This window comes from Panthera onca (genome assembly GCF_046562875.1).
Source record: "Panthera onca isolate mPanOnc1 chromosome E1 unlocalized genomic scaffold, mPanOnc1 haplotype 2 h2.Chr16_ul_2, whole genome shotgun sequence".
Taxonomy (NCBI): domain Eukaryota; kingdom Metazoa; phylum Chordata; class Mammalia; order Carnivora; family Felidae; genus Panthera; species Panthera onca.
Genome location: NW_027675816.1, coordinates 1294087 through 1307235, shown reverse-complemented (window position 1 = coordinate 1307235; position 13149 = coordinate 1294087). Strand labels below are relative to the sequence as shown.

At 36.8% G+C, this 13149-nt stretch overlaps 1 protein-coding gene across 2 annotated transcripts in view; it reads right to left on the bottom strand.

Annotated features, from left to right (window-relative positions):
- LOC144614256 (EF-hand calcium-binding domain-containing protein 13-like) overlaps positions 1-13149 on the bottom strand; it is a 40231-nt gene that overhangs the window by 14294 nt on the left and 12788 nt on the right. The window contains exons 3-6 of one of the 2 annotated variants that reach the window (XM_078436995.1): positions 12163-12277; positions 9520-9650; positions 8642-8724; positions 6417-6560 (exon numbers count right to left, since the gene is read on the bottom strand). In XM_078436995.1, the coding sequence (XP_078293121.1) occupies positions 6417-6560; positions 8642-8724; positions 9520-9650; positions 12163-12277 (473 nt within the window). Of the gene's footprint in view, positions 1-6416; positions 6561-8624; positions 8725-9519; positions 9651-12162; positions 12278-13149 lie in introns of those variants that run through there. The other variant, XM_078436996.1, reaches the window with a different exon arrangement.

Genomic DNA, 13149 nt, shown 5'->3' with positions numbered 1-13149 from the left:
ATGGGATTGAGTTTTCACAAGTATATACATATGTAGAAATTTTCAAATTGTATACTTTAAATATGTCAAGTATATACCTCAATAAAACTATAAAATATGCAGATAATTTAAAATCCATTGGAATAGCCAATTCCAAAAACAGTACAGAGGTTTTGTCTAAAAATTAAAAACAGAACTATCATATCATCCAGCAAGCTCACTTTTGGATATATACCCAAAGGAAATAAAAGCACTGTCTCAAAGAGCTATGTGCACTTCAAACATTGCAGCATTATGCACAATAGCCAAGAAATGGAAACAGCCTAAATGCTCACCAACAGATGAATAAAGAAAATGTAACCTCTATGTATATGACATATTCTGGAGGGTGGAGGGAATGGGCAGATGTTTGTCAAAGGATACAAACTTTAGGTATAAGATGAACAAGTTCTGGGAATCTGATGTACAGCATGGTGACTATAGTTAATAATACTATATTGTATCTTTGAAATTTGCTGAGAGACTATATCCTAAGAGAGTAGTGTTCTCATCACACACAAAAAAGGTAACTATGTGAGGTGATGGAGATGTTCTTTACTTGATAGCTGGTAATCATTTCACAATGTATATGTATATCAAATCATTATGTTGTACACTTTAAATATATGCAATTTATATTTGTCAATTATATCTCAATAAAGCTGGACAAGATAACATGACTTGACATAAACCATGTTCCTATAGGTATATGCATATCCTATGACCCAGCTTCTTCATTTCTAGAAATCTATCCTATAAAAATATTTACACAAATGTGCAAGAATTGATGAACAAGGATGCTCTTTATAGCATTATTTGTAATAGCAAAAATTTTAGAGGTAACTTCACCATTAATCAATATGAGACCAATTAAAATGTATATAACAAATATCCAGGAAAAATACCTACCAAATTATTAAGTGTGTACTATGAAGAATTGTAGGGAAAGATTGAGGTGAAGAGATAATTTTCGTTTTGTAATTTGTAAACTTCTTTAAGCTAAAAATACTAACTTAAAACAAAAAAACCTTTATATTCAGTTATTAAACTTTTTCTTGTATTTGCAATTTTTACCAAGATATTCAATATAGGTCTACATTTTTTCAATGTAAAAATTAAGGAATAAAAATTTAAACTAACATATGTTATCTAAAATTGTTTGTATGGACACTAATAATGAAGCAGCAGAAAGAGAAATTAAGAAAACAATCCCATGTACAATGGCACCAAAAATAATAAAATACCAAGAATAAACTTAAGCAAGGAGGTGAAAGATCTGTACTCAGAAAACTATAAAACATTGATGAAAGAATGTGAAGATAACACAAACAAATGGAAAGACATTCCGGGCTCACGAATTAGAAGAATATTGTTAAAATATCCATACTACCCAAAGCAATCTACAAATGTAATGCAATCCCTATCAAAATACCAACAGCATTTCACAGAACTAGAACTAACAATCCTAAAATTTGTATGGAAACAGAAATGACTCCAAATAGCCAAAACAACCTTCAAAAATAAAAAGAAAGCTGGAGGTATCATAATTCCAGATTTCAAGTTATATTACAAAGCAGTAGTAATCAAAACAGTGTGGTACTGGCACAAAAATAGACACATAGATCAATGGAACAGAATAGAAAACACAGAAGTAAACATACAGTTAAATGGCCAATTAATCTTCAACAAAGGAGACAAGAATATGCATTTGGAAGAGAGAGTCCCTTCAACAAACGGTGTTGGGAAAACTGGACAGCAACATGCAACAGAATGAAACTGGACCACTTTCTTACACTATACACAAAAGTTCAAAATGGACTAAGAACTTAAATGTTAGACCTAAAACCATAAAAATCCTAATAGAGAGCAGAGGCAGTAATTTCTCTGACATCAGCCATAGCAACATCTTTTTAGATACATCTCCTGAGGCAAGGGAAACAAAAGTAAAAATAAACTACTGGGATTACCACAGAATAAAAAGCTTTGGTACAGCAAAGGAAACAACCAATAAAACTAAACAATAACCTACTGAATGGGATAAGATGTTTGCAAATGACATACCCAATAAAGGGTTAGTATCCAAAATATATAAAGAACCTATATAATTCAACACCAGAAAAACAAATAATCCATTTTAAATGGGCAGAAGACAGGAACAGACATTTCTTCAAAGAAGACCTACATATGGCCAACAGACACATGAAAAGGTGTTCAACATCACTCATCATCAGGGAAATGCAAATCAAAACCACAATGAGATATCACCTCACACCTATCAAAGTGGCTAAATTTAAAAACACAAGAAAAAACAAGTGTTAGCAATGATGTAGAAAAAAAAAAGGAACCCTTGTGCATTGTTGGTGGGAATGCAAACTGGTGTAGCCACTGTGGAATACAGTATGGAGATTCCTCAAAAAATGAAAACTACCATATGATCCAGTAATCACACCTCTGGGAATTTACCCAAAGAATACATAAACATTAATTCATAGGTATATAGGCATCCCTATGTTTATTGCAGCATTACTTAAAATAGCCAAATTATGGGAGCAGTCCAAATGTCCATCGATAGATGAATGAAGATGTGGTGTGTGTGTGTGTGTGTGTGTGTATATATATACACACACACACACACACACACACACACACACATACAATGGAATATTATTCAGCCATAAAAGGAATTAAATCTTGCCATTTGCAAAAACATGGATGGAGCTAGGGAGTATAGTGCTGAGTGAAATAAGCCAGTCAGAGAAACACAAATACCATATGATTTTACTCACATGTAGAATTTATGAAACAAAACAAATGAACAAAGTGGTGGGGGGCGGGGGTGGGGAACAGGACAAACCAACAAACATACTCTTAACTATAGAGAACAAACCGGGGGTTACCAGAGGGAAAGTGGATGAGGGGATGGATGAAATAGGTGAAGGGGATGAAAAGTATACTTATCTTGATGAGCACTGTGTAATATAGGGAATTGCTGAATCACTATATTGTACACCTGAAACTAATACAACACTGTATGCTAACTAACTGGAATTAAAATAAAATAAAAACAAATAAAGTAAAATAGGTTGTATGGCTTTGGAGTAGACTTTTATCTTTCTGTCCCTCAGTTTCCCCAACGGTAAATCCAGGTAATTGGAAGAAACTCCATCTGAAGTCTTGAAATCTAAAGTTCTAAAGATTTATTGCTTTGAATTTCTTTTTTTTTTTTTTAATTTTTTTTTTCAACGTTTTTTATTTATTTTGGGGACAGAGAGAGACAGAGCATGAACGGGGGAGGGGCAGAGAGAGAGGGAGACACAGAATCGGAAACAGGCTCCAGGCTCCGAGCCATCAGTCCAGAGCCTGACGCAGGGCTCGAACTCACAGACCGCGAGATCGTGACCTGGCTGAAGTCGGACGCTCAACCGACTGCGCCACCCAGGTGCCCCTGAATTTCTAATAACAGTATTACTTAAAAGCCTTAAAATGTTCACATCCTTTGACCTAGCAATTTCAATTTTAGTAACCTATCTTTTGCCTGATGAGATAAAGAGAAAAAACCCAGCTTATAACAGCAAAAATATTAGAAATAACATATTTATTTAGATTATTTGTTATATAGCTTATTTTTCAAAACAATTTGTTTTTGTGCTTTGATCTGTTCCACAGAATAATTCACAGCTGCCAAAAGCCAAGCTCTCCAACCAGCCTGATGGCAGGGCCCGGGCGGTGGACGGATCGGGACTGCATGGCGGCGCACCGACAGCGAAGCTTCTCGTACTCCTGCTTTTATGTAATTTGGCCTTAGCATTGGTCAGGGAAGCCCCCCTACCAATGAAAGTACCTGGGGATTTGTCGGTTGGGGAATTGCCCATGACAGGCCCCCTGGGAAAAGGACCACGGGGGAAAGAAATAAGATTCCGCAGGGAAATTATGCGGGCCTATATCCAGCCCTTGCCACCCCCTGTAAAGACTCCCCTACCTAAAGGAAGGATAGCCCCATATATTTCCCAGCCAGGGAGGGGGACAAATGGATTTGAAATCCCCACCCTGGCAACAAAGGAATGTATCTATGGATACAAATTACTCCAACCCTAGGCCCACTTGGCCCCCAGGAGGCATTCCAGATGATAACTGGACCTGGTGGGTTAAGGTACAGAATGGTTCATTAGTTCCTAGGTATACACTGTCTCCCTGGGAGCGCATAAGGCGTGGGTTCCCAGGGCCCTCTTGGCTCCCTCCTGGCACCCCGGACCAAAGCGAATAACTTTTGTTCCTTATACGCAAATGGTTCAAAGAAACAATTAAGAAGTCATGTCCCTGTAAATGTTCCACTTGAGGTGTTGAGAGATAGATGACCTTTCATGAAAATAGCAAAGCAAATGCTTTATAGACTATAAATAAACATAGATACATAATGAAAATAATATGAAGAAATTAATCAATTTCTTGTAACGTTACAAGAAAATAACCATGTTGTCCCTTAATGGGTGATTACACAAAGGAACATTTTTAGAATTAGGTAAAGCCAAGAAACATAGATGACGCACGCTACAAGGAAATTGCTAACAAACATAATGCCACGGTTGCCGCAATAAAGCGGCCAGTCTAACACACTGTTGTTGTCCGTGTCCATTTGTTATTTTCGCCGACACCGTGAATCCTTCAGGAACCCCAGGACCTGCTGGGGCTGGACCCTGGCACACAGCCATTTAAAAAGGCAGTGTTGGGGTGCCTGGGTGGCTCAGTCGGTTAAGCGTCCAACCTCGGCTCAGGTCATGATCTTGCGGTTTGTGAGTTCGAGCCCCACGCCGGGCTCTGTGCTGACAGCTCAGAGCCTGGAGCCTGCTTCTGCTTCTGTGTCTCCCACTCTCTCTGCCCCTCCCCCACTCATGCTCTGTCTCTCTCTCAAAAATGAATAAATGTTATTAAACATTTAAAAAGGCAGTGTGGATCTGTATTTATTTACATGGAAAGTTGCCTAACATATAAAGTTAATAGAAAAAGGTAACAAAATTGTATGCATGTGAGTCAACATATATTTTTTCTAATTATGTGTTTATGCATATGTATATACCACAGTTACACACATACACGCACACACATGCTTAGAAAAATCCTAGAAAAATATATGTAAAAATACCAAAGTTCAGCTCTGGGTAGTGGGATTACACATAAGTTTTATTTTCTCCTTTCTATTCTCCTATGCTTTCAGAGAATAAAGTTATTTCCACTTTGAATAATTATTTTAATAATAAATCTCCAAAAAATTATATGTCAAGAGAATTAACATATGGATAAATAAACATGTCAGAAAAAATAGAGTTGCTTTTTAGTCTTTCTAAAAGTTAGATTTATATTTATTATTTTATTTTTATGCCCTCTGAAAGTTGTGCACAGTAGACACTCAAAAAATGTTGGGGTGACTCGGATAGATAGACGAATGCACGCTATTGTAACTTGTCAATTCCTGTTAGGTTGCTAAGTAACGTTCTATTGGTGGTCCATTTGACTCCTAGTATTCTCCATCTACAAATTTTTTATAATAACCAATCCACATCTTTTATTTGAGTAGCTTGATGCTTTTAACCTCAGAGTATTACTGTGTCATTGTGGGTATTAAGTTTATTTTATTTCTGACCAATCCTTCAACTTATCTATACCATTTTTATTCTAAACTTATCTCTCCTCCTTAATAAGCTTGGAATGATCTGTAAATGTAATCAGTTCTCTATTTATTATTTACTTCTTTAAGTATTGGACACTGACAACAAAAGAACAATTACTTTTCCAGAGGTTTTAAAATAAAATTATTAGGATTTTGATTTGCATTTTTTTGACTACTGAGGATGGAAAATATTTTTATATGATTATTGGCTACATATATTTTCTTTTATGTGATATTCTTATCCATGTGTCTTACTCACTTTTCTATTCCATTGTTTGTTACTAATTTGTATGAGTTCTTTACACATTCTGAAAACTAATCACTAGTCACTTCTGTGAATTGCAAATATTTCCAAGTTCTTAACTTGTCTTTTTACTTTAAAGTGTCTTTTGATAAATAAAAGTTCTTAATTTTAACATAAATATATTAATCTGGTCTTTTATACTCAAACACTTTTGCCTTAAGAAATCTTCCCTATCGTATGCAAGTAGCAAAAATTAAAAGTCTAAAAATATCAGATGTTGATGAAAGTATGTCATAATCCAATCTAGTAATCAACCAATCCAATTGTACCAGAGGCCCAATTTTTTAATATTATCGTAAATGTGCAAAAAAAGTTTTTAGAACATATTATAAAGCTTAGCTTTCCTATGATGTGTAATTAATCTGACCAACATAGAACTTACATCCATGTTTGCAAACCTTAAACTAATAATGAAAACACAAAACTTACCATCAATATCAACAGTCTTTAGTGCCTTTTGCATTTCCGAATCACTTATAAAAATCTTCAAGGTGTGATGGATCATTGGCAGATCATTCACATAAATTTTACCACTTTGAATTTTGCTAAAAATTTTACAGGCCTTCTGAAGTGCTAAATACACACGACAAAACGGTTAATTAATTCAAACGAATAATTATCGTCAACCCCGCTACAATCTCTCCCAATGAAAAAAACAACAATGATCAGTAAAGGAAGAAAGAGGAGCAAGTCTTTGTGTTCTAATTCTTTGCTTTAAAATCAATCTCATGATTTCTTTAGGTATGTCTAGAGTTAATGACCTCCAAGTCTACAAGTTTCCTAAACAACTCTCAGAAACTGAGAAAAGTCATGCAAAGCTCACATAGCAAAGGCAGTCACCATTTTCCCTGGGAATGTTTAAATCCTTCTTCCATGCTCCCATATCACTTGGTACATATCTCAGACAAAGCTATTGGTATTGTGATTGCTTGCATGTCAATATCCCTCACTCAACTATCAGGCTCTAGGGGGCAAGATTTTTCATTCTTCAAGTGCCAGTGTCTACTTCAGAACAGATCCTCAAAAAATGTCTGTTGAATTAAACTGAATTTAGTTCAGTGGGTACTACCCTTAGTTTTCAGAAAAAGAGGTGCTAGATGACAGTGCTAAATACCAGAGAAAGACTAACATATTGATAACAATGTGTTTTTTTTAATGTTTACTTATTCTTGAGAGAGAGAGAGAAACAGAGTGCAAGCTGGGGAGGGGCAGAGAGAGAGCGGGAGACACAGAGTCTGAAGCAGGCTCCAGGCTCTGAGCTGTCAGAACAACCTATGTGAGGCTCGAACCCATGAACTGCAAAATCATGACCAGGGCCGAAGTTGGACGCTTAACCGACTGAGCCACCCAGGCGCCCCACGATGGCTTTAATAACAGGAGTTTTAGTAGAGTATTAGGGGTGGAAACCAGGTTTCAGTGAAATAGGAAGTAAATAAATAATTAAGGAAACCAACTCTTTCAAGAAGCTTCTTTGAAAAACATAGAGTATAATATTGACACAGTCCCTGAGGAAGCATAAGAAAATTCAATGAAAGAAAATTAAGAGTGAAGGGATTAGTGACATGAAAGGGACTCTTCTCCAATGAGAAAATAGGGAAGGCTATGGATGTTGTTTACAATCCTAACAGTTCTCCTCATGAGGAAAACTTTTTTTCCTTTTTTTCTGTATCTATATGAGATGATGGATATTAATTAAACTTACTGTGGTAATCATCTCACAACATATGTAAGTCAAGTCATTATGCTATACACCTTAAACTTACACAGTGCTACATCTTAATTATATCCCAATAAAACTGGAGGATAAAAGATGTCTGGGGCACATGGGTGAGTCAGTTGATTAAGCATCCAACTGCAGCTCAGGTCATAATCTCGTGGTTCGTGAGTTCAAGCCCCACATTGGGCTGTGTGCTGACAGCTCAGAGCCTGGAGCCTGCTTACGATTCTGTGTCTCCCTCTCTCTCTGCCCCTCCCCTGCTCACGTTCTGTCTGTCTGTCTCTCTCTCTCAAACATAAATAAACATTAAAAATTAAAAAAAAAAAGAAAAGATGCCTAACATAGGGGCACCTGGCTGGCTCAGTTAGTAGAACACGCAACTTCTGATCTCAGGGTTGTGAGTTTAAGGCCCACGTTGAGCACAGAGATTACTTATGAAAAAATAAAATAAAAAGATGCCTAATATGATGATCAGAAAGGAAAAATATGCTAAATGACTCCATAAATATAAAGGAGAGGCCCAAGATACGGGAGAGTTCAGTGTCAAGAAGTGAAGGGGGAAAAAAAAAGAAGTGAAGGGTACTATGTACCAAGAACTAAGTCCTAGTAAAATCAGTGACTCTAGTGCTTACTAATATATTCATTGGATGTAATATTCACACTTTTTTCCCAAAATATTTTAACTAAAATAAGCACATATGTTACATTTTGCCTATCAATATAACAGAAGATATTTCTAAAAAAAGACATTTATGAATCCTTATTTTACCTAGTTTGCTTATGCTTACTCACAGACTACAGCATTTGTCACATCATGTAATATTAGTTGATATCATATGCCATTAGGAGTAAAGAAAGCGACACTAATCACTGAAACAATTTCTAAAATGTACACAATCAGGTAATTTATTCAAGAAGTTCTAGAATCTATTATTACCGCTTAATTCTTGTGAGTGTAAGTGTCCTTGAGGTACTTCATTATATGATGTCTTGCAGAGGCTAGAAACCATTTCCCTTTTCCTGTCAAAGAAACAGCCACATTAGAAAGCAGCACAAAAACGAAACAAAACACCACACACACAAAATATTTATGCCATTTTTCCATTAAAATATTAGCAAGCCTATCAACAGTTTGAGATTCTCCAGTCTCTTACTCCATAAAAACCTTTGTTAAAAGACCATCCAAGTGATAGTGAATTATATACTCTTCATCCCAGAATTCCCACCTTGCTTCTTTTAGACATCTCTCTATGGAGCAGAATTTACCCTGGTCAGTAAGCAGTGCCCATGATTCACTATCCTTTGGCTGTCGTCCAATTTTTGCTACTCTTAATTCAAGTCACAGCAAATTTTATAGAAAGTTATTATAGAAAGGAAAAACAAGAGTATCTTTAAATAGCAAAGAATCCCAGATTCCACAACCTGTCAGTAAAAATTTTTTGAAAAGATGATTTATCTAATCACCTAACATGTAAATAACTCAAATCATAGAATGTTAGTGTTAGAAGAAATCTCAAGGGTCCGTCTAGTACAAGATTCTTGTACAGATGTGGAGACTGAGGCCCAGAGATATAAAGTGAATTGTACAAGAGCCTAAGCTAGCAAGTGAGGTCAATAAGGACCCAACGTTAAGTTTTTGAATTCCACATACAGTGATCTTAGCTCTACGCCACCCTCCCTAGAGCATAGTCTTAGTTTGCACAAACTATTTTGCATACTTTATGTGGAAATGATAGATGATTCTGAAAAGAAAAACCCAAATCTTAATGCAACATTTAAGGGAAAAAAAAAAAACCACAACAATGATTTAAATACCGAATAATTGAGGAAGATGTACAAAGGGGTGATAAAGTCTTGTGAACACTGTACTGATTCGGAAACTTGAGTGAAGACCTTTCTTTCTTAGTCATCTTCTCCTTCAACAGCTTCACTGAGGAAGAGGCAATCTAGAGCCAAATGCAGGAATGTTGGTGCCTGAGATCACACTGGTAAACCAGCATTACTGGAAAATAAACCTCTTAAAAAGATAGCTAATCATATCTGGGTTCCTCACTGATGTAAAATTGCTTTTTGTAATGGAATTAGAGTTTACATACACTAAAATTTTAAATAAACTATAGAATTTTTTTTGCAGAGTCATGTTTTTCTAAGTATGCAACTAAACCACCTTATTAATGTCGTGTCAATTTAAAATAGTGGATTTCACAAAGCAGGGCAAATCTATGGTATAGTGAAGAGAAGACCACCAGATTCTAGGCTACATATATGGGCTTTGACTAGATGAGCAAAATAATGTGGAGAATCAACACAGTTATTCAAATAACACAGGTACTTATGCTTTAAATCATCCTCATGACTGAGAAAATTATCCACTTAACATGTATATGCATAAGCATGATTCAAAAGTGGCAAGTAGCTGGGTAGACAGAAAAGCATCACTTTAGAAAATGAGGACTGTAATAATAGGTGTCTTCAATTTTACGTGGAGCCTAGAACCTTGTTTACATGGAGTCTAGGCCCCTTTTGAAGCACAGAAGTATGCAGAGTAAAATCTGTCTTTGTCTCAGCTCCAGGCTGGAAAAAAAAGAGAGAGAGAGAGAAGAAAGAGTACTCCTCTGGATTAGTTATAGTGATAGATCTACCCACACAAGTACCGAACTCAAATCTACACTAAATATGTGGGGTAGGAGAATAGAAACCAAAAAAGTCATTTAAAGTTGTCCCATGTTCATCACATCTCTGAAGTGCAGTGCAGAAGAGAATTCAAATTCTCTTGGAGGAGAATACTCTAGATCCAGACTCACGTGAGATTCCCACAGATTTAGATCAACAATATATGAGAAAATAAACAAAAAGTACAAAGCACCCAAGGACATAAGTTAATGAGTAAGAAGCAGACAAAGCAATAAACAGAAGATTTAGATCCACCAGGGACTTTATATTATATTTATCAGGTATCAGTCTTGAAACAACTAAAGAACATGACCAAAAAACACGACATAAGGCAGATTATAAGAAGAACCAAATGGGGGTTCCAGGGTGGCTCAGTCGGTTGAGCGTCTGACTTCGGCTCGGGTCATGATCTGGCGGTTTGTGAGTTCAAGCCCCGCGTCAGGCTCTGTGCGCAAAGCTCAAAGCCTGGAGCCTGCTTCAGATTCTGTGTCTCCCTCTCTCTCTGCCTCTCCCCTGCTCATGCTCTGTCTCTCTCTGTCTCTCAAAAATAAATAAATGTTAAAAAAAAAAATTCTTTTTAAAAAGAAGAACCAGGGGCGCCTGGGTGGCTCAGTTGGTTGAACGTCCGACTTCGGCTCAGGTCATGATCTCGCGGTCCATGAGTTCCAGCCCCGCATCGGGCCCTGTGCTGACTGACAGCTCAGAGCCTGGAGCCTGTTTCAGATTCTGTGTCTCCCTCTCTCTCTGACCCTCCCCCGTTCATGCTCTGTCTCGCTCTGTCTCAAAAATAAATAAACGTTAAAAAAAATTTTTTTTTAATTAAAAAAAAAGAAGAACCAAATAAAGTTTCTAGAGGTAAAAAATATAAGCACTGAAATTAAATTCTCAATAGACAATTTAAACTAGAGATTATATTCAGCTGGAGAAAGATAAACGAGAAAGCAGATGGGAGAAATTACCCAGATGAGATAGACAGTATATCTAAGTACATCATATAGTGAATGAAGCAGGCTGAATGGTGGCCCCAAAAAGATAGGTCCATGTCCTAATCCTTGGAACCTGTATATGTGACTTTATTTGGATAAAAGGTCTGTGGAGAGGGAACAAAGTTAAGGATCTCAAGATGAGATATACAATGAAGTGTTTATAAAAATGGAAGGAGACTTGAGATATAAACACAGGGGAGAAGACCATATATAGAGCAAGATGGGGGCCAAGATTAAAGTTATGCTGCCACAGCCAAGGAATGCTCAGGGTCACTGTTACAACAGCAGAAGTGTTAACAGAGAGTATAGTAATAAAAATAAAGATCTAATGGAGAAGGAAGGGGAAAATGTCATATTCTTCTGAATGGGTTCCTTGTTACATTTTTTGTAAAAAAAAAAAAAAAAAAGAAGAAGGAGGAGGAGGAGGAGGAAGAAAAAGAGGAGGAACAGGGGAAGGAAGAGAAAGAAGAAGAAATATTTAAGATTGTGACATTTCAGGGGTACCTAGGTGGCTCAGTAGGTTAAGTGTCTGCACAAATTTCAGTTAAGGTCATGATCTCATGGTCATGAGATCAAGTCCACGTCAGGCTCCAGGCTGGGTGTGGAGCCTGCTTAGGATTCTCTCTCTCCCTTTTCCTCTGCCCCTCTGCCCCTTTCCCCTGCTCACACTCTCTCTCTCTTCTCAAAAAAAAAATGATTTTGATTGATGTGACATTTCAATACTTGGACTAAAATGTGATGGAATGTTTGAAAGCTAAAAACAATGCTCAAAAGTAAAACATTTTCAGATCATATGTACCTCAGTTCTTTCAGTATGCAACTGTACTTGTAAACTTTTCTTTCTTCTGAACTTTTTCTCTCCTGAAAAATCAGAGGATTTCTCTTCTCCACAGAGGAATATTGATGTTTCATACCTAAATTGCACAGAAAATTGGAATAATTCCTGAGTTGCTTTTTTTCTTACTTTTTCTTTTTTTCATCTTTTACCTATAGAAAATTTCAAGCATATACAAAAGTAGACAGACTAATGTGATGATTGGGGCGACTGGGTGGGTCAGTCGGTTAAGTGACTTTGGTTCAGATCATGATCTCATGGTTCATGGGTTGGAGCCCCGCATTGGGCTCTGTGCTGACAGTTCAGGGTCTGGAGCCTGCTTCAGATTCTGTGTCTCCCTCTCTCTCTGTCCCTCCCCCACTCATGCTCTGTCTCTGTCTCTCAAAAATAAATAGACGTGAAAAAGAATAATGTGACAATCTTCCCATGTACCCATCACCCAGCTTCAATAATAGGCAATCCTATTTCAGCTATATCCCTACTCCAGTTTCTTATTATTTTGAAGCAAATTCCAACATCATATTATTTCATGAGTGAAAATTTTAATATTAATTTCTACAAGGTGCTTTTTCTTTTATTTTTGAAAAAAAAAATTTAATGTTTATTTGTGAGAGAGGCAGCGCACAAGCAGAGGAAGGGCAGAGAGAGAGAGAGAGAGAGAGAAAGAGAGACAGAATCCGAAGCAGGCCCCAGGCTCCCAACGCAGGGCTCGAACTCACAAACTGCGAGATCATGACCTGAGCAGAAGTCAGACGCTTAATAAGCCACCCAGGTGCCCCAAGGTGTTTTTTCTTTTAAAAAACCACATTTAAAACACAATTATGACACCCTAAAAGTTAACAATAATTTCTTAGTATCATCAAACATGGTCAGTGTTCAAATTTCCAATTGTTTCATAAATGTCAAAATTTATTAACACTCTGCATAAGGATTCAGTAAGGTCACCATTAC